A 26,800-nucleotide genomic window follows, 5' to 3' on the forward strand; every position below is an offset into this window, starting at 1 on the left:
AGATTACAGGTAAAATATTTATCAAAACCCCAAATTAATAGAAAAACTTGCTTCTATCAAAGCTTACAGGCAGTCCTTTTCCAGAACTGGCTGTTCTTCTCTCACAGCTTCTCAACCGGCTGAGTGTTTCTTTTAAAAAATAATATCTTATAAAAAGATTCTATAAAGAAACAAGTGTTTCAGAACCCCCCAAATTGTTGTTTTCCCTTACTATTTTCTTTTTTTACTGAAAAAAAACTCTCACAACTTTATCAAATAGGTACTGCATTAGGTAAGCTATAACATCTGTCGTCTGGGAATTTTCTTCATATTCCCAAACATGTGCAATTTCCCACATGTTTCATTGGGTTTCTGAGGCTTTCACTGATAAACTTATTATGAACATATGGTAATCAGCACACAAAAGAAATATTCTGTAATTAAATACATTATAAAGCATTTTAATAAAATAATTTTTTAACTTCGGTATAATACATGTTTGCAAAACTAAGATGGTTTTTAAAAGTGCTAAGTATTAAACAGAAGTTTCTTGAAACCTTTGAGTCCCACAACGCAGATACAGACCGGCTTCCACTGCCCATAAAGTAGGCACACTATGTGTCTGTAGAAAAGACACTGTCACTTGTCAATTAATCCAGCTTCTTTAATTTTTGTGTAGAAGAATTTCTCCAGTATATTGGCACATTTGTAGTATTCACTCTCAGGGGGGTTGTACTCTCTGCAATTTGTAAAGACTCGCTGCAAGTCAGCCATGAATAATTTCTTAGACACGTAGTACCTATTCTTGAGTCGCTCAGTCATTGTTTTGAGATCTGTACAGAAGAAAAACAGATTAACAGCATTTGACTCAAATACTTTTGGTATGCAATATCCCTTTAGACTGCTTAGCTGTTTAACATGAACTGGCAACGCTAGGATGTGGAATTCCTAATTGCCTTCATCTAAGGCACGGTCCTTTTTTTTTAAGCTTCAACAGCAGCTGAGCCCCTCAAACTAAGCATCATTTCACTGTAAGAATGAGTCTGTGGAGTGTATTTATTTCTTTAAAAGATTAAAGCATCATTTTTTGTGTCTCTAAGTTTTCAGCGGGTGTTAGGAGTCCCTAACTCTCCTCTAACTGCTCCAGCGTTGCTGGAGGAGGCCTTAAGAGTTTATAAGCAAAGAATTTGAGCATTACAAAACATGTATGTTAATGTTAACCTCTCACTTCTGTGTGAACACAGCAGAGATGAGACATTTGTCTGTACTACAAGCAGTACTTGCAGCTATGAGAAAAGATTAAATCTGATCCCTGCTCTACATACATTTTAACTACATGTGCAAACTTTATAGTTATGTATCCCTTGTTAAGAGTCATGTGAGAGAGATCTCTCCTTGCTTTCAACATAAAGCATTGTACAACGCTTTTACTTGCAGAACATTCTTTAAAAAATGTTTTCTTTCATACTAAAATCAGTCGTCCAGAAAATACATAAAGCACCTCAGTGCTCTCCACATGGTTGCCTTCCTAGTAACCCTCATGAGGCATTTAAAAGTTTGTCAACATCACAAGTGTTCTAGGCAGGAGTACAGGAATAGAAGTAGTGGGAGGTGTGCTGGATGCCTTGGCTTTTCTCACCTCAGAGGCTGTAACTATTTTTTTTGCAGTGCTTGAGCCAGGCTTCAGCAGCACCTTTGTGAGGCTGTAATAGGAACAGCTGAAATGAAGACAACTTACTGACAACAAGTATTGCAAGGAGAGCAGAGACCAAAGACTTCCAACTTGAGGACTTAAGTCTTAAAAATGAAGATTTTAAAATGTGGTTGCAGTTTTTTTTGGTTTGGTTTAATTTTGAGGAATTTATTTTGCTTGGTTTGGGTTTTTTTTTAAGGGAGTTTTAACTTCGGTAGAATAGAGAAAAACCCTGTCAAACTGAGAAGAGCAGGTTATTTAAGAAAAGTTTGATAGATGCTCTCAAATACCTCTTTCAATGATACATAACTTGCCATTCACTGGTGTTGCTCAGTACTTTGCAAAAGCAAAGGCTCATTCAGTTCCCATTGAGTCGGAAATTCAGGTGCCTACATTTAAACTAGATATCCATAGTCTAATTATAGCACCCAAGTGAGAAAGCTGTTCAGCTCACCCTAAAGCAAACATTGCCTGGCTGGTTAGCTAAGCTGGTCTCTAACTCCAGTGAAAGTTTGGCTCCACCTGTCACTCAGCCATTCAGCAGGTGGGAAAAAACCTCAAAAAAACCCCAAACACCTAAACAGTGTTTCCTGAAAATAAGCAGCTGAAAGAGCACTTAAAACGGGGGGGGGAGGGAGGGAAGTATTTATACGTGAGAACTGACCTTAGTCAATATCAAGAAAACCCTACAGCCATACCTCTCAAGTACTGTACAATTTAGTCTGTATGCAAACATAAAGACAAATGTATATTGTATGTGATAGCATAACAAAAAACAATGATGCTTTTTCTTAATTGAAATCATGTCTGAGCAGGTTTTGTGCAGAATCAGCATGCTGGCAGTGACAGCAGACAGAAACCAGCTGACCATGAATCAAGAAGTGGTTTAGTTGTGCTGGGTTCCTTAGCTGAAAAACACAAGGCAAAAACTAAACCAATGGCACCAGCTTAGTCCTAAAATGAGAGCTGCTGTCTCCACTGTAATACATTTGAACTAGGAAAGGACAGGAAACATTACTATTTACGGTTTGCCAATCCAGGAAGAAAGTTTTTTGTAACCACTGTTCAGATTAAATAGCCATCTAGATCTCTAGATCTAGCTTCTGCTCAGAAAAGGAGACAGAGAAAACTCTACCGTGGGAGGGTGTCAGTATTCTGTTTTTCATTGGTAGAAAATACATTTGTGTCAGAGATACAGGAAACCAGCTGCTGTTTTATAAAGTACACATATATTTGCTATTTGGAAAGAATAAGTTGAATATAAAAAAATCATTAAGATAAGTTAGTAAACACAGAGCAGGAGCAAAGCAACATGAACACACACTTTCATTCTCCAAGAAATTGATTGATAGTAGCCTGCCATGAACTTATATTTCATTCTCTAACATTAAAAGGTACAGAAACTGTAATTAGCAAGATGGGGGTGAGTACCACATAAACAATGAAGGAGTAGCAAGATACAGCTTTAAATCTGCTGCAAAACAAATCAAACTGTCTGTTTAGAACAGCACAGAATCATCACTGAAATTATATGACCCAGCAATCAAAAGAGAAGAAAAATGTTATTAGCAGTTGTGTACTTCCCTTTGCAAGTAATCCTGTATAAACAACAGATGCATGATTTAAAAATAACGATAAATAAGTAGACAAACCACCTTGTGCAACTTTGGCAGATCTAAAATATGAATGTAAAAGTTATCTTACAATCAGTTGCATGAAGCATTTTCCTAAACTTAAATTGAAGCAAACTGTTAAGACTTAAGAAGAAAATCCTGGTACTTCTGAAAAGGTTTTCTCTATGTGATTTAGAAGGCTTAAATCTGTATTTCAAAGCAATTCAAATGCTCAAGTGTTCATGAAAGTCTGCCTTTAACATACCAGCAGGATCTGCAATGACCAGTTACTACACAAAGAACATTACTTATACAACTCACATGAGCTATCTCAGTCCCAAAAGTTTCTAGCTGACTGTGCTGTTTAAAACCTCTCTGGGGCATACTGAGATTTCACATGTATCTTTATATATATAGCTACAAAGGTCACAAAGCAGTCATAAATTTCAAAACACAGCATTGTACTTTTGGCACTTCAGAGCTGAAAGCTATTCAGCTGCAAGTAATATATATCTCAATATAAAACAATCAGATTACATTTTATCTGCTACGTCTCTAGCCATAAAGATATTTAAACTCTATACTTAAAAAATGTTAATGTCATTACCCATGGGAAACCTTATAACTTCATAATATCCAGGAGCTTCAGTTCTCTTCACAGGTTCCATGAAGGGCCAAGCGCTTTGGTGGCTCTTTGGTAAAGAAAAAAGTAAGGTATCTAATATGGAAACTCTATATTGTAAATAATTTTAAAATCTTTACAGAAGGTAAACTAGAACTAGCACTCACCTTCACCTGCTGCAGGATGGTTTTTAATGTGCTGTAGAGTTGATCTGGATCCTTGGGCTCCTTACTTGAAAGAAAATATGAACACAGAAAGATTAGTTTGGATCCCTTCTCTTCATTCCTATGATGTCCATCCTACCTAAAAGCAACTCCAAACAAAACAAGACACAAAAAAAGCAGTTAAGAACTCATCTCATGTGAATTATTTATCTGGTTTTCAGTAGATCAAAGGAAATATCAATTGACATTATTTAAAGATATTTTTCAAAGGAATCTCCAAACTGCTTCATCATTTTACTTTGTGCAGCACTTACCCTCTTTCTTTTCCGCTTGGTTTCCAGCCAGTCTCTCCTGTACACCAATAACATGAGACATTACATGGGAACTACAGTAGGTCAAAACATTAACTGAGTTATTGCAGCTCTAAAAAGATAAGCCATTTCAGCACTGCTGCAGTAAAATGGGTTTGTTTTAATAAAAGCTACTCCTAATAAATGACACAACCATCTAGCCTGCAGCCCCATTCAATTTCCTACATGTCTCTTCCTCCAGACTGCTGGGAAGATTCTAAAATATTCTTACATGAAACACATCCTTTTTCAATAACTCAATACACATTTTACCACAAACTTAGTAAAGATTAACATCAAAGTTATCCAATTTGACTCCCTAGGGACAGAGAATACATTGCAGAAAAGCACAGTTGAGATAAACCCTCCAAAAGATGACACTATTCTGTTTTGTTGTGTAAATCCATGTTTAGTATAAAACTCATTCTTGTACAGGACTGTAGTGCATAACAGTGGTACCAAAGCAAAACTGCTGACTACTCTGTGATACAAATCAAAGAAGAATCACATATAAACAAAATTACAAATATATACATAGAAGTGGATCCACCTGGGATGCCCAGAGGAAATCTCAAAGACAGCAATTGTAATGGAAACAGAACAATCTTTGGAGAAATCAAATCAGCAGACCAAAGCAATTACATTTTAATAAAAAAAAAAAATCCGTGACTACATTAGTATTTCTAGTCTTGGACCTTTCTTGGGCTGTTCTGCTTCTGTTCTACATTAAAAGAGATTGATACATACTAATTCCAGGAATGCTTTCTATGGGAATCTGCCGTACTCCATCTTTGAAACAAGAAAGGCCAGGATAAACTTTTCGTATCTGAGCTTGTTTCCTTTCTATGAGCTTTTTAATGATCTGTAATAAAGCAGCAGAGAAAACACAAAATAATTGCTTTGCTCAAAAGTAACCTGAAGGATTAATGAAAAGCTGTGACAAACAGAAACACTCTCGCTTCCTAGTCTTACGGTCCTTATAGATCCACTGAACATGGTAACAGGGGTGAGCTACCTGGCCAAACATTGACTCTGCAGATGAGTCTACCAAGTCTCTCAGCTGCCTTTTTAGGCACAAATCTGGAAGAACAGGAGTCATTGCTTGCTGTATCTATCACAAGCTGCACAGCTCCTGGGAAGGTGGCAGCAGAGATAGGGTAGGAGATTTCCTGGGAAAGGTTTGGGAACTGTCTCTAACAGCTAGTGCTTCTGAACTGCTTTGCGCAGCTGGTCAGAAATTTCAAGGCACTTATTTCAATGCACATAATATGTTCCTATTCCAAAATTTTCGAGATACCTGTTCATTTCAAAGTCACTATGTAACTGCTGGAACTTCTTAGGTACCAGTCAGAGATACTCTTACTGAAGATTTTCTCTTGAGGAAGTCAGAATGATGCCACTCCTTGGAACTGAAATTCTGCTCTGCTTGTAAATGCCAGGAAAAGCTTTCCCAGTTGTAGGGTACACTCTGTTCTGCTTCGCAATCTCATTACCTCAATTCTAAGTGAGTTGCTGTGGTGCTCTTGATACACACTTAGACGATTACCTAAGCTTTGTGTGTCCTGAATATGTCACTTTCAAAATTACTTACTTTATAACCAGGAGTAAACAAATGTGCAGCCGTTCAGACCATCACAGTTTGAGACATTGGAAATAATGGACATATTGGGCATATTTTTATTCTTGAGGAACTTCACCCCACACAGATAGCATTTTCTCCCAAAGAGGAAAAAAAAAAACCCCAGACTTTCAATAGAGGTTACAAATGTTAAGAGAAACACAGCATACACCACCACCATGGCCATATTCCAGTGTAACATGAAAACACTTTCAAACTCATTTTTAAACACACCTTCAGCTCTTCATATAATTTAGGAACTAGTAGCTCTTTCCACTTAAAACAAGCTGTTCAACACCGACTACTCATAAGGATTTTTCATCTTTTTCATAGTGACTGTAAATGAATTACAAATCAGGCAGTACAAACTCACAAATGGTGTCCTGTGAGCAGTACCCAGTGCTGGGTGACATGGTCTTAGTGACCGAACAAGCAGAGTAACCCAACCATACAGAAATAAAAGGGAAAAAATTACCATCTATGTTGTATGGACATATAAAAAATGACTGAAGTTAAGAAATGTTGCAAGCTAAAAGTACAGCACTCAGATATTGCCTTTCTTTCTGCAAGCATGGGATAAATAGTTCTACTGGAAGGAAAACGACTGTTCAATAAAGACGCATTTTAACAAAATAGAAAGTAATGAGATTTGACTAACCTGGAAAGAAAAAATTATCTTTGTCATCTGTACCTCTTTAAAATTCCTTTAAAAGGAACGTATTTAAACAAAACTGGTAACATCTTAGTTATTTTGATAATAAACTGCCTTATGAAATAAATAAAGAATATCTCACATAAATTTCATAAAGGGACAGCCTGCAATTTAAGACAGGTCACCCTTACTTTGTATATTAAAACAGTGGCAGGAAAAAGAAAATCCTCTTTCTTTCAAGTAAAATACAGGACATGCAGTACAAACACTCCAAGTGTTCAAAAGTCACTCTAATTGACATTAGTCAGTAGGAGAGGGAGGAAGAAAAACAATTGTCAAAGCTGCAGAACAACTCACTCTCACAACATTTTGCTTAGTTACCTATGACAGAATTTATCTATGAAATACTCAAAATATCAGTACTTTTCAACATTTCTGTTGTCATAAACTTAGTAAGGTAGAATTTATTGCTTCTGCAAAATTACTGCACTGGGACTTAGATGAAAGTTTTATTCTAACTAATAAAAGTATATATTCCAATGTTTTAATCACCAAAGAAAAGACAAGAGCTAACCTGGCACTGACTGAATTGTTTCTAAACAGCTGAATATAGTGTTCAGTGTTTCATTTAACCCTTTACCTCTTTTTGCTTTTTAATGATGACAGAAAATTCCGTGTAGGGGATCCTTGGATTTAATTCACATCCCATTAATGTGGCACCCTCATAATCTTTGATGTAGCCAACATATTTTGCTTTTGGTACTTTGATATCTTTGGAGAAACCCTGAAGAAGAAAAAAAAGGTTAAAAAAAAAGTCCCTCAAGCTGTCATGATGCCATTTTCCTTTTACATTTCTTTTAACTTGAAATGCTGTGATGATTTAGAGCCAAATTCATGATAATGTTAAAATACAGACAATACAATGGAAAGAGTTACAGTCCCCTGTTCATAGTGTTGCAAACACCTTCTCATAGGAGTCACTCACTCCAAGAATACTTAATTGCTTGTATGTATAGAAAAAGAAGGGAATAGGGGAGATAAAGAGAGGGAGGAAAAGATCTTTACTGCGGACAAAGTTCCTGATTTTTCAAAACATTTGCTACTGCCAGTCCTGTAGTCATTAGTCAAGAAAAGTTGCTGTTGAAGTCGATGAGATGATAGTAATTTTATAGCTTGAAAAAAAGTGATTTTTTTCATTTTTATATTTCAAGTTAAAAAATAAGATAACAAATCCCATTAAAAGTTCCAAAGTTATGCTACAGTCTTTATACAGTTCAAAAGTTCATTAAAAAACAAACCCACAAAAGAATTAAACAGGCAATAAAGAGCAGTGTAGGAGTCTCACTTTGGCTGCATTTTATTCTTCTGTTACAGTGCTACCTATGAAACCTCAGTAAAACTAAGGCATCCAATCAGAACTTCTACCTCACAAATTACCATCAAAGGCTTCAGACTTAACGGTGACTCAGCACCTCTACATTTGGGAAGGGACATTTCAGACATGAAAAGTGTCTGTGCACATATCTGGCTGCTGTGTCAGAAGCTCAGCTTTTATTCTTGTCAATGTGTAGAGTGAATTGTAACAGTTTTATATACAGAAGTATAGAACATCTGAAGTTGGAAGGGACTTAAGGTGGTCATCTAACTCCATCCCTGCTCAGAGCAAGTCTCATTAGATCTGGTTACCCAAAGCCTTCTCCAGTCTTTAAGACTGCCAAGGACAGAGATTCCACAACCTTCTGGGCAACATTTTCCAGGCTTTGACCACCCTTAAGACAGGATGGAGAGGGAAAATAAAATAATAAAAAAAAAAAAAAATGAAAAGTCCTATCTAGTTTCAATTCCCCATGATCCAACTTGTGTCCATTGCTCCTAGTCCTATTGGTATACATCTCCTAGAATAGTCTGACCTCTACCTTCACTCTACCATCTGATCAGATAGTTGACACCTACTTAATATATCAAATCTATTTGACAGATTAGACATCACAATCTTTCCTTAACTTGGACCTCATGCTTCAAATCAGGATTGGCAGTGAGCACAGGTCAGGTAAGTTCTAGTCTGCTGCAGGTATGTCCAGTCCTTCTTTACACTTCTTATAAAATGAGTGAAGGAACTGAATGAATAAAGAAGCTGACCCATATTCAATTGGATTTTAGACTGAACAAATCATAGGCTACACTGCACACCTATACTCTGATAAGTCCATCAAAATAAAAATACATTATAAGCCAATATCATTACCCAAGATGAACACAAAGCATGTATTGTAGATTAAAAAAAATACACATAAAATTGCACAGTGCACTATATCAAACTAGTTCATCACATCTAGTTTATCATTGCTAGATGTTAACTTCTTGCACCAAGCAATTTCTTACATTGACTTACTTGTTTTTTGAAGTAGCCAATAGCATATTCATCTGCATATGTGAGAAAGTTGAGAATGTTGTGTTTGATGTGGTACTCCTTCAGATGGTTCATTAGGTGAGTCCCATAACCCTGTGTGAAATGTGCAAGGAAAAAAGCCATTACAAAGTCTCTGGGGATTGCACATATTAGAAACTGTGGACCAAGGGTTATGACAGACTGTTTTTCAAAAAGCCATTTTTCCTCTAGATCCTGCTTTAAAGATTTTCTCATAAGTAACTTGGTGAGGTGTACTCAAAATCAAACTGTTTTCAGCCTTGTAAGGGTACCTTTATGGCCCAACAGGGAACATAAAATATAACAGCTGCCAATGTCTGATTCACTTTTAATCTGAAGGAGAGCAAAAACTATGGATTTAAAGAGGTACATAATCTGCAAGTTGTAATTCAAGTTGCACACATTTTTTTCTTTTTAAGCTAGTATCAACTATTAATAGTCACATACTTCATCAATAACAAAACTCCATATACTGTAATAGGGCACCCTTTCTTAGTCATAATGTTTCAAAACTGCAAAGCAGCAAATACCAAAATTACTCCTTCTAGGGGCACCCATCTCTGATTTGCTGTGTTCTGTGCACTTATAGCAGAAACTGCCTCCAAGGATTTATAATCTGAATTTATCATAGCACGTAAAAGGGAATAGTAAAACAGTTATTACCATAATAAGCAGCATAAAATTATTGAGTCCACAGTCAAATAATAGCTATGGCTTCTGACTGCACACAGGAATATTTTCATTCAACTTCAAAGTAATCAAAAGGTTCCACTTATTCACATTTCCAAGTAAGTTCTAGTCTTTCCTTTCTGCTGTGAGATGAAGAAATGTAAAACACACAGGAAAGCCCATAATAATGTGTTGTTCCTGCATATATTCCAGTTTTAACATCATGGAGACTAACTGGACACTTACAGAAATATACACGGAATTGGTTTTGGTACTCTGGTCTTGAAAACTGGGGACATTTTTACTTATGTACTTAAGCCAGAAAAATACATTACGAAGTATATACTTCTGATTAAATTTATAATTTAATAGCTCCAAACATGGGAATAGCCAGCTAAAGCAGCAAGTTAGGTAAGTGCTGAAGCTCAATACAAACAATTTAGTAGTGACACATTGTCTTTAAAATTCTACTAATCTAGGACCAAAACCTGTGCATTTTTCCTTCATTTCCAGCTACTGTTCACATCATCTAGTATTCAGATCTCATATTTAAAATTGAGACCTTGTACATATAAAAATAAGTACTTTTGAATTTGAGGAAGCTCTTAGAGCTGTACGTTCACTTGTCAGTGGCACCATCATACATGGCATTAGCTGTCAAACTGCTTTTTTGTATTTGATACCATGTGAAGTGGTATAGCATTACTTGGAACTCAGAAGTGCTCAAGATAATGAAGACACTTTCTAACTGCAAATTTTAATTCTCAAATTCTTTGAAGAGGACAAAAACTTTGAACCAAAATTTTTAATGAAAAATGTCTTCCTTAAATGCAAGTTAGCAGTACATGAGCTAGTCAAGCTCCTCACTTGCCTGCTCATCAGCAGGGTGGAAGGAACAGTGTATGAGACTGACATTTTATTTACACTTGAAACACTGCAATTCATTCCAGTAATTTTAAAGCATCTAATCTCTGACAAAAGAGAAGAAGTCACCTTTGTGCCTCAAAGAAATTCCAAAAATTATGATGACAATTATTTCAAAAGTGCTGCTGAACTATTATTTTTTATAACTTTCAAAGGATTTATTGATTCTAACACTTGCCAAAGTCTAACATTCCTAAAAGGAAACTAAGCCATGTATAGTAAAATTAAAAAACAACTTTGTAACATGGGATCAAACTATCCCCAAACCAGTCCAACTTTTAGATATCACATATAAAGGAAAACAAAATTATCCATATTCCTTATTCAAACCTCGACTCGAATCAAAACAGGAATTTATTTTTGCCAAGAGCAGGCAGTTTAGCTATGTGTGAATATTTAGTTTTTCTCAGTTACCTGATGGTAGAGGTCACCCTACTTACAAATGTGGGAAGACAAATTTTCAGAAATAGTCAATGATACAGCGAGGCACACAGATGGTAACAGAATAAAGTGAACATTATGCGTGCATATGCAAGCTAGGAGGCACTCTGGTGGGTCAGATTTATTTGTTCGATCATATTCTTCCTAAAGAATCACAACACATTCTTGGCAGCCTAACTTGAGTAGTGCAGTTGGTTGTTTTAGTAGAACAAAACCACCTCTTATGAATTAGTCAAGCTTAGAATACAGCTAGTAAGCATATTCCATTATTGTCTGCATTTGCTAAGACACTTTGGATACTTTTATGACAGGCCACTGCTAAGTGCAGGGGACCATTCCTCTCTTAACACCAGGCTAACTAAAATTAAACATAACCCAAATACTAACAGTATTTGACATAGGTTTTCAATCCCACTGTAACCCTTGCACACCCAGGGCTCTTCCTTTCACAAAATTTTTGCATGTTAACTGCTACAAACCCCGATTAACCCACATCTCAGAACAGTTTAAACTGAAAATCATGAAGCTAGAGCACCACCTAAAGGCAAACTCTTGAATCAAATGGTCATAGTCGGATCTTTCTGTAGTCCACTGGGAAAGCAGGAGGAATCTCCTGTATTCAAAGTGCTCTCTTTCAGCACAGTCAACAATTCTCAACACTCAGAGAACATTTTGTGAAGTTAACTCAAAAAGAATTAATATAATAGACTATATGCTTATATTCAGCTGCAAAACTATAACGTTTTTGATATTTCTTGTTTTCATTGAAATCACTTAATGCTGCAAAGTGACTGAACACAACTTATTGTCATACACAAGCAATACTTAATTCAGTCTACGATGAGGTGTTATACTACAAAGGTAACTGCAGGAGACAGAGGAGTGAACAGTCCAAGAACGGGAGACGACTGGTGAGGAACTGGTGTTGGCAGATATTTTATCCAATTAATTACAAGTAATCATATTATGATGTAATGATTCTACATGCACATTTGCTTATGTTTGGTGTATAATATTCAGAATTACTACCTTTCAAACTGCATTTCTCTTTGGCAACACATTAACATATTCAACGTAACTAACAAAATTAGAAGCATATGAAGTAGTGTATGTGACTCAAATGCATTTCATAAACTCTAGTAAAGAATTATTTTTACCTTGACTTGTTCATTGGAAGTCACAGCACAGAAAACAATCTCTGTAAATCCTTGAGAAGGGAACATCCGAAAGCAGATACCACCAATAACACGACCATCTTTTATTAACGCAAGGGTCTTGTGCTTCCTGATAAAAATAACAGTCACTTTAATTCAAGTACACACTACATAAAGTGCCATTACCCTCTTCTTTGATTGTGAATTCTGTTTTTTTTTTTCACAAACTTGTTTCACTCCTTTCCATGATGCTAATGCAACTGTATATGCCTCTGCTAAGTCAGCTGCTTGTATCTACAGAACAGTTGCTATTTTAACATCATGCTGTGAATTTCTCATAAAATTCATCATTCATGCAGCAAGGTCCTGGCCTTGTCAAGTACTCCTGGATGCTAGGGTAATGCTCAATAAATAAGAGTTGTATTGCTTTCATTGAATATATTGCTGACAGTTCACCATTATACATTTCTCAAGATGATTTTGCCCTGACTAAATTAGAAATTAATGGAGTTACAGGACAGCAAGTCCTTTCTAAGGGATTGCTGTTTCCTTGCGTGTGCTCTCTATAGCTATGCTATCAGTTTCAAATGCAGCAAGAAATTATATTTCTTATTTCTAATCACCTACTCCCAGTGGAATCAAGATCATAATAAATATCCATTTCTGTTGTACTTAAATTGACTGCCAGGAAATACATAACATGGTGCAATCTGAACTCTTGTGTCAAGGATTAAGAATTTTAATGTAATCCTCAAGGTCTGGAAAGATTTACCCTGCACCTGCTATCTAGGTTATTCAATACATGGTATCGTATAAACTGTATAAACAATACAGTAATTTACAGAAGGTATCTCTCTGGGGGGAAAGGTTGGTGCCAAAAATGAGCCTCTGCCAAAAAAAATAGTCTGAACACTAGCTATATTTTGTGTTGAAGGAGATTTTATACATTTTTATATACTTTTTTTTTTTTGCACTTATTTTGGTACTTCGTATTTGTAGAATTACAGGAGTAATGTATTACCTTGAACTTTTCATTTTGTTTACTTGTGTTTGAGTTATTTAAGCAGCAAGATTCAGTAAGGATGGCCATTTTGGAAGTAAAAATATCAAAAGATGATAAACGGTAATAGCTGAAAGGAATTTGGGAAGAGAGCTGTTGGATTCCAGTGTCTCACACATGACACAGGTTTGTGTGTACCCGCATTCAGAGCGGGTCTCCAGGGGGTGCACTTAGAGATTCACGGCAAATGCTGGGATACTCTGGCCAGCCAATGTGACTTGCTTGCTCTGGGTTGACTGTTTGCCTCAGGCATATAAAGGAGGACATTTTCTAGTTGCAGCAATATCCATACCTTTTTCGCAAGCAGAGACTGTTCTCCAGTTTTTTATACAACACTTAAACTACCAGCAGTTCCTCTCAGCCTATTAGAAGAGTCTTTCCCAACAAGAAATAGGGGAGAAGGCCATGACTTAACACCACTATTTCAGAATTTTGCTTTGATGTTCAGTTACGAGGGAACATGGTGGCTTCAATCAGTAGCCTCTGCTTGAGATCATAGTGCTGCAAGGGCACCTAAGGTCAGACAAGATCCTCATGCTGCCTTTCCCTCCCAACCAAGCCGTGCTTAACCCCACATAGGAGAGGTAAAAGAGTATGGATCAGTGCTGTTTCCCTCTGAAGAATCCAGGAGAAGGATCCAGGATCAGCCTCCTGTACCTAGAGACTGAAGACCTGTCCAACAATCCCCAGTACTGGGCAGTCTGTGCTTCAGGGACAGCACAGACCCACCAGGAGCAGCAATGTTTGCTGGCACCAAGAGAGTATTGCCAAGGGAATGTGAGCCTAAAAGCAGAGTAAATGGATCCAGAAATGTTTTTATAATCACTGCTGCAACAGCACTGAGCACAGGGGTTGATACAGTCTGTGGTGGAGAAAGGCCCTTCCACAAACCAGGCTGCATATTTGGCTGCAATCAACTCAGTCACTGCTCCTCAAGGTCTCTGCTGACACACAATGCACCAACAGGCATTCTCCACTGGGAAGTCCTTCGGTGAGTACAGCAAACCCCTAGGCTATTATCGGGCATGGATTGCTCAGAGGCAGAAATTTGGGGAGAATAAACTGATCAGAAGGAAGCAGACTCTGTAGGAAACACAATGGTGGAAAAGTGGATGCTTCTGAGGAAAGCCTCCTTGACACTTGAGCAGCTGAGGCACAATTCAGTCAGGACACTAGGGTAGGTGGAGGACAACGTGCAACCTCTGGATGCTGCTAAAGCCAATGTGTCTCGTTCCAAGTGCATGTGGTGTATCAGCTGCACTCAAAGCAAAACAGGAAACTTGCACTGATAAAGAGAAAAGCAACATGCTCTGGTGAGGAGTGTTTTCTCCCATGCTGACTCAAATGCTGCTGTTCTACATAAATCCCACAAGTTCTCATCAAAAAACTTCAGTCTGCTGCCATTTGGCTCACAATCTCCACAGAGGATGGAGCAGCCAGCAGGTTAGTTTGAGCCTGGAAACCACCAATAAGCACCGTAATTACTTTCTGACTTTCAGTTCTAACATTTGAAAGTACAAGACAAGTAGGAGCCTTCCCCACAGGCCCACATCCCTGTATTGCATTTGCATGGCAAGGTTTTGGTAGTGGGGGGGCTATAGGAGTGGCTTCTGTGAGAAGCTGCTAGAAGCTTCCCCTGTGTCTGACAGAGCCAGTGCCAGTCTGCTCCAAGATTGGCCTCACTAAGGCTGAGCCCATTAGCAGCAGTGGTAGCACCTCTAGGATAACATAGTTAAGAAGGGGAGAAACCTACTGCACAGGAACAACTGCAGCCAGAGAGAGGAGTGAGAACACATAAAAGAACAGCTCTGCAGACACCAAAGTCAGTGAGGAAGGAGGGAGCAGAGGCACTGGAGCAGAAATTCCCCTGCAGCCCATGGAGCAGATCATGGTGCAGACCATGGTGAGGCAGCTGTGTCCCTGCAGCCCTTGGAGGCCTATGAGGAGCAGATCTCCACCTGCAGCCCCTGGAGAACCCCATGCCAGAGCAAGGGGATTCCCGAAGGAGGCTTTGACCCTGTGGGCAGCCTGTGCTGGAGCAGGCTCCTGGCAGGACTTGTGGCCCCATGGAAAGAGAAGCCTGCACTGGAGCAGGTTTGCTGGCAGGACTTGTGATCCCACAGGGAACCCACACTGGAGCAGTCTGTTCCTGAGGGACTGCAGCCCGGGGTAAGGTCCCACAGTCCCTCATATCTCCTGTGGGAGGGACCCCACACTGGAGCAGGGAAAGAGTGTGAGGAGTCCTCTGAGAAGGAGGAAGAAGCAGCGGAGACATCATGTGATGAACTCACCACAACCCCGATACCCCTGCAATGCTGGGAGAGAGGTAAAGTTAACCCCAAGAAGAAGGGCAAGGGGGTGGTGGGGGAAGGTGTTTTAAGATTTTGGTTTTATTTTCTCATTACCCTAATCTGATTTGGTTGGTAATAAATTAAATTAATTTTCCCCAAGTTGAGTCTGTTTTGCCCATGACAGTAACTGGGAAGTGATCTCCCTGTCCTTCAACTGACCCATTAGCCATTTGTTGTATTTTCTCTTCCCTCCCCACCTGAAGAGGGGGAGTGATAGAGCACCTTTGGTGCCTGGCATCCAGCCAGGGTTAACCCACCACAGTCCCACAACAAGAAGCCACATGTCATTAATACACCCACCAAGGTAGTAGTTGGGCACAATCCAGTTAGATTTGCTAGGATTTATAGGGGCTTGAAATTGCAAAAGAGTAGTATAGGCACAGCTGCCCTCCATGCCACCTTGGCTGGTCCTTTCTTACACTGCTACCTCCAACCAGCATCAGGCTTTCTGTTTCACCCACCAAACCGCCCTCCAGCAGTACTCACGGATCAAAGACCAAGCGCGTGATGTACTCCTTCGGCATTCGAGGCAGCTGATGGGAGAACACATTCTGCAAACCAACCAGCCACATCATGATCTTCTTGTTGGGCTTCTGGTTCAAGGAGTTGCCAACCACATGGAATTCAATCACCCCCCTGCGCTCCTCCAGCCTCGCTGCCTCATCCCGGGCTGAGTGTGCCGAGAGGAAGTTGGTCTGTACCACACAACAGAGAAATAAAATGACATTTTGGAGAATTCACATCCTTTGACAGAGCAGCCTTGATGAACAAGCAAGTGAAATCCCCTCTTTTTTTCCAAGCCACCTTTTTATAAAAATAGGATTGCCAATGCTTACCTTTTTTTTTTAGCAGAAGTGACATGATCAGATAAGTTGGATATACATCTACACTACAGCATACAAAGGCTATTCAAACTTCTTTTGGTAAAGATTAACAACAGCCATGACTATGACTCAAGTTCCAAAATCTCTCAAGGATCTGCACCCATCCAGCTGAAGCCTATGCCACTAAGTCCACTTTAGTCTAGCCAGCTTGGATAATGGTGGATTTGCCTACACATAGTGGAAATTCCAGATTTTAACAGGCAAAATCATGTATTTTCATTTTAGTAGTGTTTTCTACTATCTGTGCCACTATCATAAGAGCCTAAAAAGAACATTTTGATTCCTACTCATTTTGCTGTTACATATCTAGTAATTGCATCCATATATTTGAACGGAGATCAAAGTAATACAGACAATTTATTTAACTTTTTTTTCCAAGATCATTTTACAATGCCAAAACATTTCTACATGCACATACTGTTTGCTTTTTAGAGCAAAGTTTGGCTGCTGCCTTTCTAGTCACTGCCAGCCCCAACAGCCAGACTGGCACAGCGTTTGTAATATGCAGAGCCATCAGTCACAGTATACAGTTTGAGTAAGAAATGTAGGTGGTTCCAAATCTTCAGCAGTCACTAGCTAATCCTTGGCAAACAAGAGCTGCTGGCAAAACATAGCCTGGCAAAGGGAACAGAAAGAGGAAAAGCCAGCCAAAAAAAAAAAAAAAAGTGCAATTCTGTGCATGGCACAATTCTGCAATTCTGTTTGGTTTTCTCCTCCAGCAGGAAAAAAAAAGAGCAACTGGGGAAGACAGAGCAAATAACTGTTTAGAATCAGCCCTTATGCACTAGACAGAGGTTTTGACTTTAGATCTTTCATTCTGCTGCAATATTTGAAGCCCGTGTACCTTGCCTTAGGAGCTACACCCACAATTAACAATAAAAAGCATTCTCTGGAACAGTTCTGTAACAAAAGTACCTTGCAAAATAAGCTGGGCTCTACTTTTTTTACTATCACTAGCTTTCAACTCACTTTGCAAATAATGTACAATGCATTAAAAAAAAGCAAAGCAGAACTATTCTCATGTTAATGATGCATTTCATCAATATTTTTGACTTGCCTAATCACACTCTTTCAAGGTTTCTATTTTTCTTATTGGCAGCATGGTCAGTTTTGTGGAATATTTATTAAAACTGGACCATTTGCAAACTGGCCATTTGCAACACCAAGTCTACATATTTCTCTCACCTCTGGCCCAAGCATTGCTGCAGGATCTGTAATTGTTGACATTACTTCATTGATTAACTCAATAGGAATATCTCCCACAACCCTTGGTCTCTTGGAATCCTCCAGAGAATAGGGTTCATTATTTTTTCTCTTTTCTCCTATAAAACAAACCAGGACAAATTAGAAACAACCAAACTGTCACAGACTAGTACTATAAAGTCCAGCACTTTCATTATATTCTTTAGTTTGTATGCCAAATTTGGGGTTTTTTATCACTACAGAAAGGGAGAAAGAGAAATAAATGAAATCTGAACAATGCTTATCACTACTGCAATTTTGTCTTTGCACTAGGATATTACCATGAAGCAAGAGTAATACACCTCTCCTCCTATACCTCTGTAGTTCACAGTGAAAATATTTTTCCTATTTTCCTTCAACATACTCCGCAGTGAATCTCTGTGTTGCTGTCTTGGAAGGTGAGTGCAAAATACACAAATTACAGTGCATACTTCTAGACTGGGATTTACTGCAATTAAGTGTCCATTATAGATTTCTTTCACCCTTTTTTGTAAACCGAGCAGCATGTACAGTCTGACACATCATACATATTTAACTTAGAAAATCCATGTAAAGTTTCCAAATCAAAACATACCATGTTAATTATTAACTGCCCTACTAACTGTGGACTGACCTGTAACACAGCAAAAGCAACTAGTTAAATGCACGTAAGAGAAGTCTTCCAAAGAGTAGTAAAGTTACAATAATACTGATAGAGCCAGCTGCTAGCTCAGGATTTACCCAAGCAGCAAACTGCTAAATACTAGGAAAGCATACAAACAGGAATATCAGTCCATAGTTAGCTTGTTCCTGCATTTTTTCCGTAAAGAAAAAGAGTCAGAATGCAGAATTTGCATTTGTGATCAGCACTTGAGATAAGTTAGTTTGATTTTGTTTATTTCTGTGTTGTTTTGTTTTTTTAATATTCTCTTTCTGAAACAACTAGGTAGTTTAGGGCCCACTATGCCCATTATTTTACACATATGGCATAATTTTTTTTACCACAGTTATAGTACTCTAAATATATGGGGATCAAATGTTCATTCATTCCCCTTTTCAGGCTTTCAAGCAGTATAACTGCTTTCTTAACAGTAGAATTTTACTGTTAACCTCCGTTTGCTGTGGAAACTTTGATTCCTTTTCTTTATTTCCTACTTCTTAAACAGTTATTCCCATGTGAACAGACCTTCCTTCTTATTTCCCAAGAGATCAATTTCTTGTTTTAAAACAGAATTTTTTTAAGCAATCCGTCAAAAGTTCGCTGTAAATCCAGGTACACAAAACCCTTTCAAAATGCTCACCAATTCCTTCACAGACATATACAATTCACAAGTTCTGCAAAAGGCACACTGAATTTCCATTTATCACATTGCTCACACATTTATTCATTCTGTTCTTAATCAGTATATTGTTATTTCTTCTAATTCTCTGAAATAGGAGACTTAACATTGACAGTTTCCTGAAGTCTCTTGGAACCCCTTTTGAAACTGGTTTTGCATATGTGGCGTTTCAATTCTCTAGTGCCAATGGCAATTTCAGTGACAACTCAGCTGTACAACTTAATTATTAGCTTTTTAGTTTCATATTTCTTTTAAACTCTCAAAAAAAAGTAAATATTTCTAGTCACAACTTACTACTCATTTTGCTGATCTGTTACTAAAAAAGAAATCTTGCACTCATTCCCACTTTAAAGACCATTTCCCAATTTGTCCTTCAAAGAAAACTGCTTTTCAGGAGCCACCTTAAGTTCCTCTGTAGCTAGAAGGCTAAGAATTCATTTATCTTTTTCTGCTTCCTTGAGGACTTACTTTACATAAGCTCGTGATCATCTCTCTGACCTACAAACTCTCTTGACAGGCTCATTAATCCTGAGGTGTTTGAAAAAAGACTTATTAGGAGAATTTATGCATTGAACAACTTGTTTTCCCCAAAACTTCTGGTTTTTTTTTTTCTTTTTTTTTTTACCCTGACCTCATTCAGGTTTTAAATTTAACCTAGTTGGTATGTTTCTGCTTTTCTTCATTGTTCAAATGTATGCAATTTCAGTACCCTTGAAAGATTAAAACAGAAACAATGCAATGGCTCCTTATCCTCTGCCTTTATTTAAATGAAATATTTTTCCATGGCTCATAATAGGTGTACTCCAAGCGAAGTGTTTTTCAACAACCTCTGACACCAGCACCTCATCTTAATTTAAACTTTTTATTTATTTTTTTCAAATACATTTCCTATTTCTGCTACTTAAACATTACCGTAGTTGAGAAAAAGTCTGTGTGCACACATCTTTTAGCAAAAGCACCTCATGATCTCTATTGCAGAGTGAAGGTAACGGTCCCACGTATTGCAACTACTGATAATATCGACAGAAGCCAAAAAGGAAGTCTCCCTCTTCATACCTAGGTTTGGGTCAAGGGCAGAAGAAACTTTGCAAGCAGGACTCATATTTCCACTGTTGGGTTGCTCCAGAGATGAAGGACTTGCACTGTATGAAACAGATCTTGCAACAGGAGGAGGACTGATAACTGCAATAGCGTAAAAGACAAGCATAAAAAAATCAGGACATGGAATCCACTAGGTGCCGACACACCCATGAAGCCCATTATCATTCTGAAGAACTTTCATAGTGATAGACCCAACTTCACACCCACCACCTCAGAAGTAGCAGCTAACACTGTGCAACAGAGCAATACCACCAGTTTGCAAACAGAGAGACTCAAGATTTATCTCAATACATTTTTCTAAACTTCTACGTAATGAGACTGTATTATTGTTGGAAGAGAGAGATTGCAAATATCAGGCTTTATTATTCTGCAGTGCTGAGCACAAGCTAAGAAAACAAACTTCCTTCAGGTACCTGCCTAGCCTGCTGGCATTTAGCTTCATGAAAAGGCTTTTTGTAAGGGCCTATTGAGAAGCAAAATCTCATCACTCAGCTTCAGCTGTCCACTTTAACAGTGTTCAAAGAGGAGCTGGACAAATCAAACTCGATGAAGAGAGAAGCTGTTGCACCAGTTAAGAGGATGAAACTATTTTTTTTAAATGCCACAGACTAACATCTGTCTCTCAGATATTAAAAAAAGAAAACCCAACTCTCATCCCAAATCATTCTGGTTTTAATTTGTGTCCGGATTTTTGGCAGACAGGCAGGACACCTGCAAATCTTTCCCCTCGCCTTTATCCTGGTGTCATCAGCAGCAACAGCTCTTTTGTGCCATGTTCGTGCCAAGAATCCAGTGCCTGAAAGATGCACATTAAAATGAGCCATTGCAGAAATGTATATGATCGAATGAACTCTGAGGGCAACATTATTTTTAGAGTTGCAGTGAACTTGTGCCTAAGGCATAATTCACCAGTCCCTGGTGCAGACCAGGAATTTCTTACAAAAAAAAAAGCCTGTATCTGTCACAGTGGAATCTCCCTACTGCTTTAACAAATTCACTATCAGATGAACTCAGATGAAGTGCTGACATGATGATTTTGTTGACTGATAGTCAACAGTTGTTTCAAAACAGTGAATTGTTATAAAATATTGAATTAAATACTTGAAAATAAAGCCAACCCCTGAGCTGTATAAATAGATTTTAATAACTTCTGAGAAGGAAGTGAGAAGGGGAAAGTGAAAGAAGATGATCATCAATGCCTCCCTGCAATTCTAGGGCATGACTTACACCTCAGTACCACAACTGAAGAACAGTGCTGCAGAATAGCCGATGAGACACATGGCTAAGAAATAAAGCAAGGAAAAGCTATTAAAAAATGCTGAAGAAAATCAAAGGTCTGTGTGCACAGGCAATGGGACACCTGATGTGGAAGGTCCCTACTTTCCTACTGCTAGGCCCCTATGTCTCTTCTGCTACAGTCAGCGGGCTGGCATGGTCCTCATGTGAGGGGACCACTGTCCAGCATGTGACTCACTCCACTGCAGCCATTTACCCACTGGCACTGGCCATTCTCACTCTCCCACACTCAGTGCACTTGTGCCACTTGAATACTCAAATGATTTACCTCTGCACTCAGCCTGCTCCACTGGCACCTTTAATTAGCTCGATTTCATCATCAAAATGGGATTTTTATGCGAGAAAGTACCAGAGAGTCAGGCACCTGTTCTTACTTGAGACAGGCTGACTTCAGTATAGGCTGCTATTTATAAATGTGTGTATCTAAGTCTCATTCCTTACAATTCTTCACTTGTACAGGTTTACCTTTACATTCAGATTCTCCCTAACACAGCACTAAATGCAAATTACCTGTTTGGATCCCCAGCTGGCCAGTTCGGGACCTAGACACCATGAAATCCTGATCCCAAATGGGAGAATTCTGGCTGTACACTTCTTCTTCCAGCATTGACAGAAACCTAGGCACAAAACAAGGTGAAATAATAACAGGAGGATTCAAAACAGGTTCATTTTCAGAATAAGCATTTACAACTTTTTAAAATTTAAAAGTATTTACTGATTCAGTAAGAAAATGCTGTTGGCCAATGAATTTTTTTAAAACAACAAACACAGAAAATCACAAGGCAGACTAGACTTTAAGAACCCTACTTCAGCAGAGTGCTTTCACCTATGAAAAATTATCTTTGATTATAAGCAATATTTATCTAATTCACAAATGCAGAAAGAAACAATTACAAACTACTTTTACAGAATGAAACTTCATACTAACAAGAAAGCTATGAATTGACAGATGCCAAGGTACTCGTTATACAATGATGAGAAACTATGTCTATTTTGATAAACCAGTGTTTTGTAGATGCACTTGCTTTCTGCCTCTTACAGATTTATAAAATCCCAGAGTTAGTTATTAACAATGCTCTTAAGATATTCTCGTTTCTTTAAATGTCCTATTGTAACATTTAATTGCATATTTGCTCTTGCATAACAGTATTTTTAATCTTACTTGGGTACACTTAGAGAAACAGTGTTACTTAAACCTCTTCCAGTATTATTCTGTGAGAGAAAATCCACAGATAAGACTATCCAGCACGCTCGCCTTTCCAGGACTAATACATCAGCTCCCTCTGAGAAGCAAGATAGCTCCTTATCCTATGTTGCAGAAAGCAGAATTTGATATGGCACATTTTTACTCTCTAGAGTCATCTATATGTATAGAAACTATACAGGTGAAACCAACAGACTGTTGAGTAAGACTTCCTGAACAGGATAAGGATATTCAGGATCGAGTCCTACTCTTGTATTTGATATATAGGACGTTTATATCTGAGCACAGCAATGTGCAGTGTTTGCTGCTATCTATACAGCTGATAACAGCTAAAAAGTTCGTAACAGCTACTTGACCAGCTGTGACGGAGCAGAAGCACCCATTAAACTTCATCCAAGGCTACATTTACAGGCAGCGCAGAGGCTCTGTGTTCAGACTGCTTGGTGGCTACTTCCTAGGTACACACACACATAACCTGTGGGTGCTCCCTTTGCCCAGGAAGGAGCTGCCAGAACAGCCAGGAGCTCAGTACTGATACCAGGCATCAACTCTGTGCTCCAAGCTGCAGCTACTCCACCGGGTTCACTGCCTAACACCAGCAGAGACACAAATGCTTCAGACAAGTACAGCCCATAAAAGATTTAAAACATTATTCCCATTTCCCACAGATCATCAGCAAACAGTGCTTGTCTTTCTTTTTTCCCCCAGCAGAATACTAAAAGGAACAGCAGTGAATAATACTGCTTTTCAAATTACTTATCTAAGGTGTAAATGGCAGTGGAAACACAGGGGCACATGCACACCTCCTTCCTCCACAAATCTGCTTCTTGTATCAATGCATTGTTAAATCCTTTTTTTATACCTGTTTCAGGACCAGATTATGATCCTATTCCCAGATACACACAAACGTTCCTGTTTCAATAGCAGTCTACCCCAGAGGCAGTTTATGTTCTTCAAAGTGGTAAAAGGCACTATTAATAATAGTAGGAGCAAAAAAAATCCTGCCTCTACTCAGCTTAGGAAAGCTCACAGCTTTCACTCCTCTGAGCACTAACCCAACTCTAGCCCCAGACAGTAGCTTCCATAGCATCACTGCCACCAACTCTACTGTAGGCTCAGTTCCTTTGTCATTAGGAGGCACAGACTTCTAAAATATGGGTTAGAGAGCCAAGCGCCACCCTCACAAAATGTAATAATTGCTATTTAATTGTGAGAGATGATCATCCATCTTCCAGTACTGGTACAGGTAGTCAATATGAAATTCTTCAGGATTCACTAATGTGGTAATGTAGGATTCACTAACGTAGTAATACTGACTACTCTCTGTCAAATGAGCACATCTTTTCTATGGGCGGGGTTACTACTTGTTCGCTATTACGATGTTGACTTAAATTCTCAGCTGTATATAAATTCCACTACAACATTCCATTTTTACTGCTCCATCACAAAAGCAGAAGCATTCTGGAGATCTGGACCTATGTTGCTTCCAAGAACTACAGGACAAACAAGTAAGTGACCAACAGTACCTGCTAATAGGCAATAAGCACAATCCCCCACCAAGATGAATAATCCTTCTTATAAAGTAAAGCTCTAGGACAAAGCAAAACAAGCAGCTGTGTACATAAAATACACTAGTTCAAGTTATGACAGAAAAGAAAGCTGCGGTATCTACTTGTTACTGAATAAAAGGAGAAACTATTCTAAGCTGCAGGTAGTTTTTCCATTTCCATGCCAAAGTTGTGTACTACTAGTTAACCTTGAGTGCAGGCATGTTGCAACCGCTTACTTTGGAAAATGGGTGAGGATTAGTGTTCGCTTCTCTTGAGGAAGCTTGTCCTTTTCCTGCCTGGCCTGCTCCAGCAGCTGCCGTCTCATTACAGTAAAAACAGAGCGAAGCAATGTCCTACCAAAAACCTGGGTGGTTTCATACCGAGGTAGACTGTCACAGAACTGAGGGACATTGCAATAACAAAGCCACCTGTAAAGAGGAAAAAAAACAGGTAATTATCACCATCTAACATATGGATTAATGCAATAAAACCACTACCCACATCATTTATAATGCAGACGAGAGCTATACGACCATATAAATCTGTTCCACATCAAGTCTGGGCAGAGTTAAGCAGCACTTATATTGTCCAGTTTTTTAAAGAAATTACAGCCAAGTACTTTTAACTCTCCATATATTCTTTTTCTCTGCAGTCTGGTTTCCACAAAGCACTCTTGCTCCAGACATTAATCACAGATCACATAAAATTCATGTTGATGGCAGGTATTCTCTTCACATTCAGCCTGCCATGTCTCCTACCTGCAACTCCTAAGACCCTTTCGCTGGCCTGTTTTCTCCTCTTTAAACTTCTAAATTTCCCCATATAGATGCAAAAGGGTGACACTTTTAACTAGCTCCATCCTTGTCTGACTGGACTCTCACCGAGGTCTTGCACTAGCTGGCTTCTTCCCATTACACCCTGACTTGATATTCTTTAAGTTACAGTAACTCCCTCTCTAATGAGTTTTGCATTAAGTATATATGAAACAGAGCATGTCATGTTACTCTTCTTGGAAAAGGGATCATGGTACTAACTACGTGGGTCATGATATCTGTTAATTTTACACAGATTTTGATACCTGCATGTAAGCGAACAGTCAATGGTAGCAGAATCCGTCCGCAACCATTACAAAAGCTCCAACAATGAAAAGAAAATGCTATGAAATGGATGCAAACAGACTGTGCTGGATCTTGCATGAGTTTTCTCATCTGGACCCAAAGTACAGCCTGTCTCCAAATGCTCTTCCAAACTCTTGTGTCTTAACCTTTGCAAACACAAAAGTTGCAAAAGAGTTGTGAGATACTGTTGTTTGCAGACCTTTACTCCCTGGTTTTGACTGATAAAAGCACACCTCTCAAAACACAAGGATAAGTGTGAAACTCTGATATAGATTCATGCAAATCATTCGGTTTTCAAATTAAGATGGTCATTCAAATGAAACAAGAAGTCACAAGGTGCACCCAGCACCCTAAGCAGTGTCTTGAACACCGCAGAGGAGAAAAGCTCACAATGATAGGTTAGATCAGCTGGAAAGAGGTGGCACTTTGGGAAGCGGGAAACCTTAGAGACTGCAGGCAGGAAGGTCTGAGAAACCACAACTGACAAAATGATTAACAAAAGTCACCAGCCAGAGCCAATGCTAGCCATCGATTCCTAATAAAAGTTGACTCCAACTATAAACAAATGGAGGTCAAAGACCCACCAAAAATGGTCTTAGGAGCCCCATGATTATCAGAAAACAATACTTTATACCAGATAGTTATTTGAGGTGACAGGTCATCTGAGAGCATTTCAGTTGGACACACAATGCAGTCTGCTGTACCACCAGCCACAGCCCCAACTCATAACAGGACCTGCAATTCTCCTTCAAAGAGCTGAGGTTTGACAGAGGAATGGCCACCAGGAAGGCAGTGCTCATCCTCAGCTAGGAAAGGTGTCCCTGGCCATTCCTGGGAACAGGCATGCTGACAGAGACCTTTGCTAACTGCTACCTGTGCTCATGGGCAGCATGTTAACTATTATCTGTATTGGCAACCAGAACTTTATTGTTGCTGTGCTAACTAAAAAAGGCATTGCACTATTGTTATGAGAAAAGCAAAACTGAGACCCAGCTTTTTATCCTAGCTCATCTTTCCCCGCGGACTAAGTTATTCCCTTGAATTCTGACAACATATTAAAAGTTCGTAACAAAACCTGTAACTTTAAGGAAATTACTCCTCATTTAGTATTCAAACACTTACAAAATCATTTTAATTTTTTAAATCTTCCATGATTTGGCTTCAAAGTGTGATGCTTTACAATGCTTCATGTTACTTTTTTTTTTTTATAATTAAGTTGAGTAACAAATTGCCTGAATTTTATCTTATATGAGGCTCATATCTTAAGAGGTCTGAGAGCAACTCTGCGAATGCAGGACATGCAGAAGTACTGCCAGATACAGATGTTTATGATCTCCACTCCCTGGTTGTGGCTGATGAAGTATACCT

At 38.6% G+C, this 26,800-nt stretch overlaps 1 protein-coding gene across 3 annotated transcripts in view; it reads right to left on the reverse strand.

The window, feature by feature from the left end:
- Window positions 1–424: 424 nt before the first annotated feature.
- Window positions 425–26,800, reverse strand: part of KAT2B (lysine acetyltransferase 2B) — a 42,483-nt gene continuing 16,107 nt past the window's right edge. For all 3 annotated transcript variants that reach the window (XM_061362725.1, XM_061362727.1, XM_061362726.1), the window contains 13 exons: window positions 24,551–24,742; window positions 22,071–22,177; window positions 20,220–20,345; window positions 17,788–17,924; window positions 16,205–16,413; window positions 12,311–12,437; window positions 9,084–9,194; window positions 7,332–7,475; window positions 5,169–5,283; window positions 4,386–4,422; window positions 4,075–4,138; window positions 3,893–3,977; window positions 425–812 (listed from right to left, as the gene is read on the reverse strand). In XM_061362725.1, coding sequence (XP_061218709.1) covers window positions 619–812; window positions 3,893–3,977; window positions 4,075–4,138; window positions 4,386–4,422; window positions 5,169–5,283; window positions 7,332–7,475; window positions 9,084–9,194; window positions 12,311–12,437; window positions 16,205–16,413; window positions 17,788–17,924; window positions 20,220–20,345; window positions 22,071–22,177; window positions 24,551–24,742 — 1,648 coding nt within the window. In that variant the 3' untranslated portion in view covers window positions 425–618. The remainder of the gene's footprint in view (window positions 813–3,892; window positions 3,978–4,074; window positions 4,139–4,385; window positions 4,423–5,168; window positions 5,284–7,331; window positions 7,476–9,083; window positions 9,195–12,310; window positions 12,438–16,204; window positions 16,414–17,787; window positions 17,925–20,219; window positions 20,346–22,070; window positions 22,178–24,550; window positions 24,743–26,800) is intronic.

Source organism: Neopsephotus bourkii, unplaced genomic scaffold, assembly GCF_033783945.1.
Source record: "Neopsephotus bourkii isolate Nb327-2 ecotype Australia unplaced genomic scaffold, CSIRO-AGI_Nbou_v1 NB_1132, whole genome shotgun sequence".
NCBI lineage: Eukaryota > Metazoa > Chordata > Aves > Psittaciformes > Psittacidae > Neopsephotus > Neopsephotus bourkii.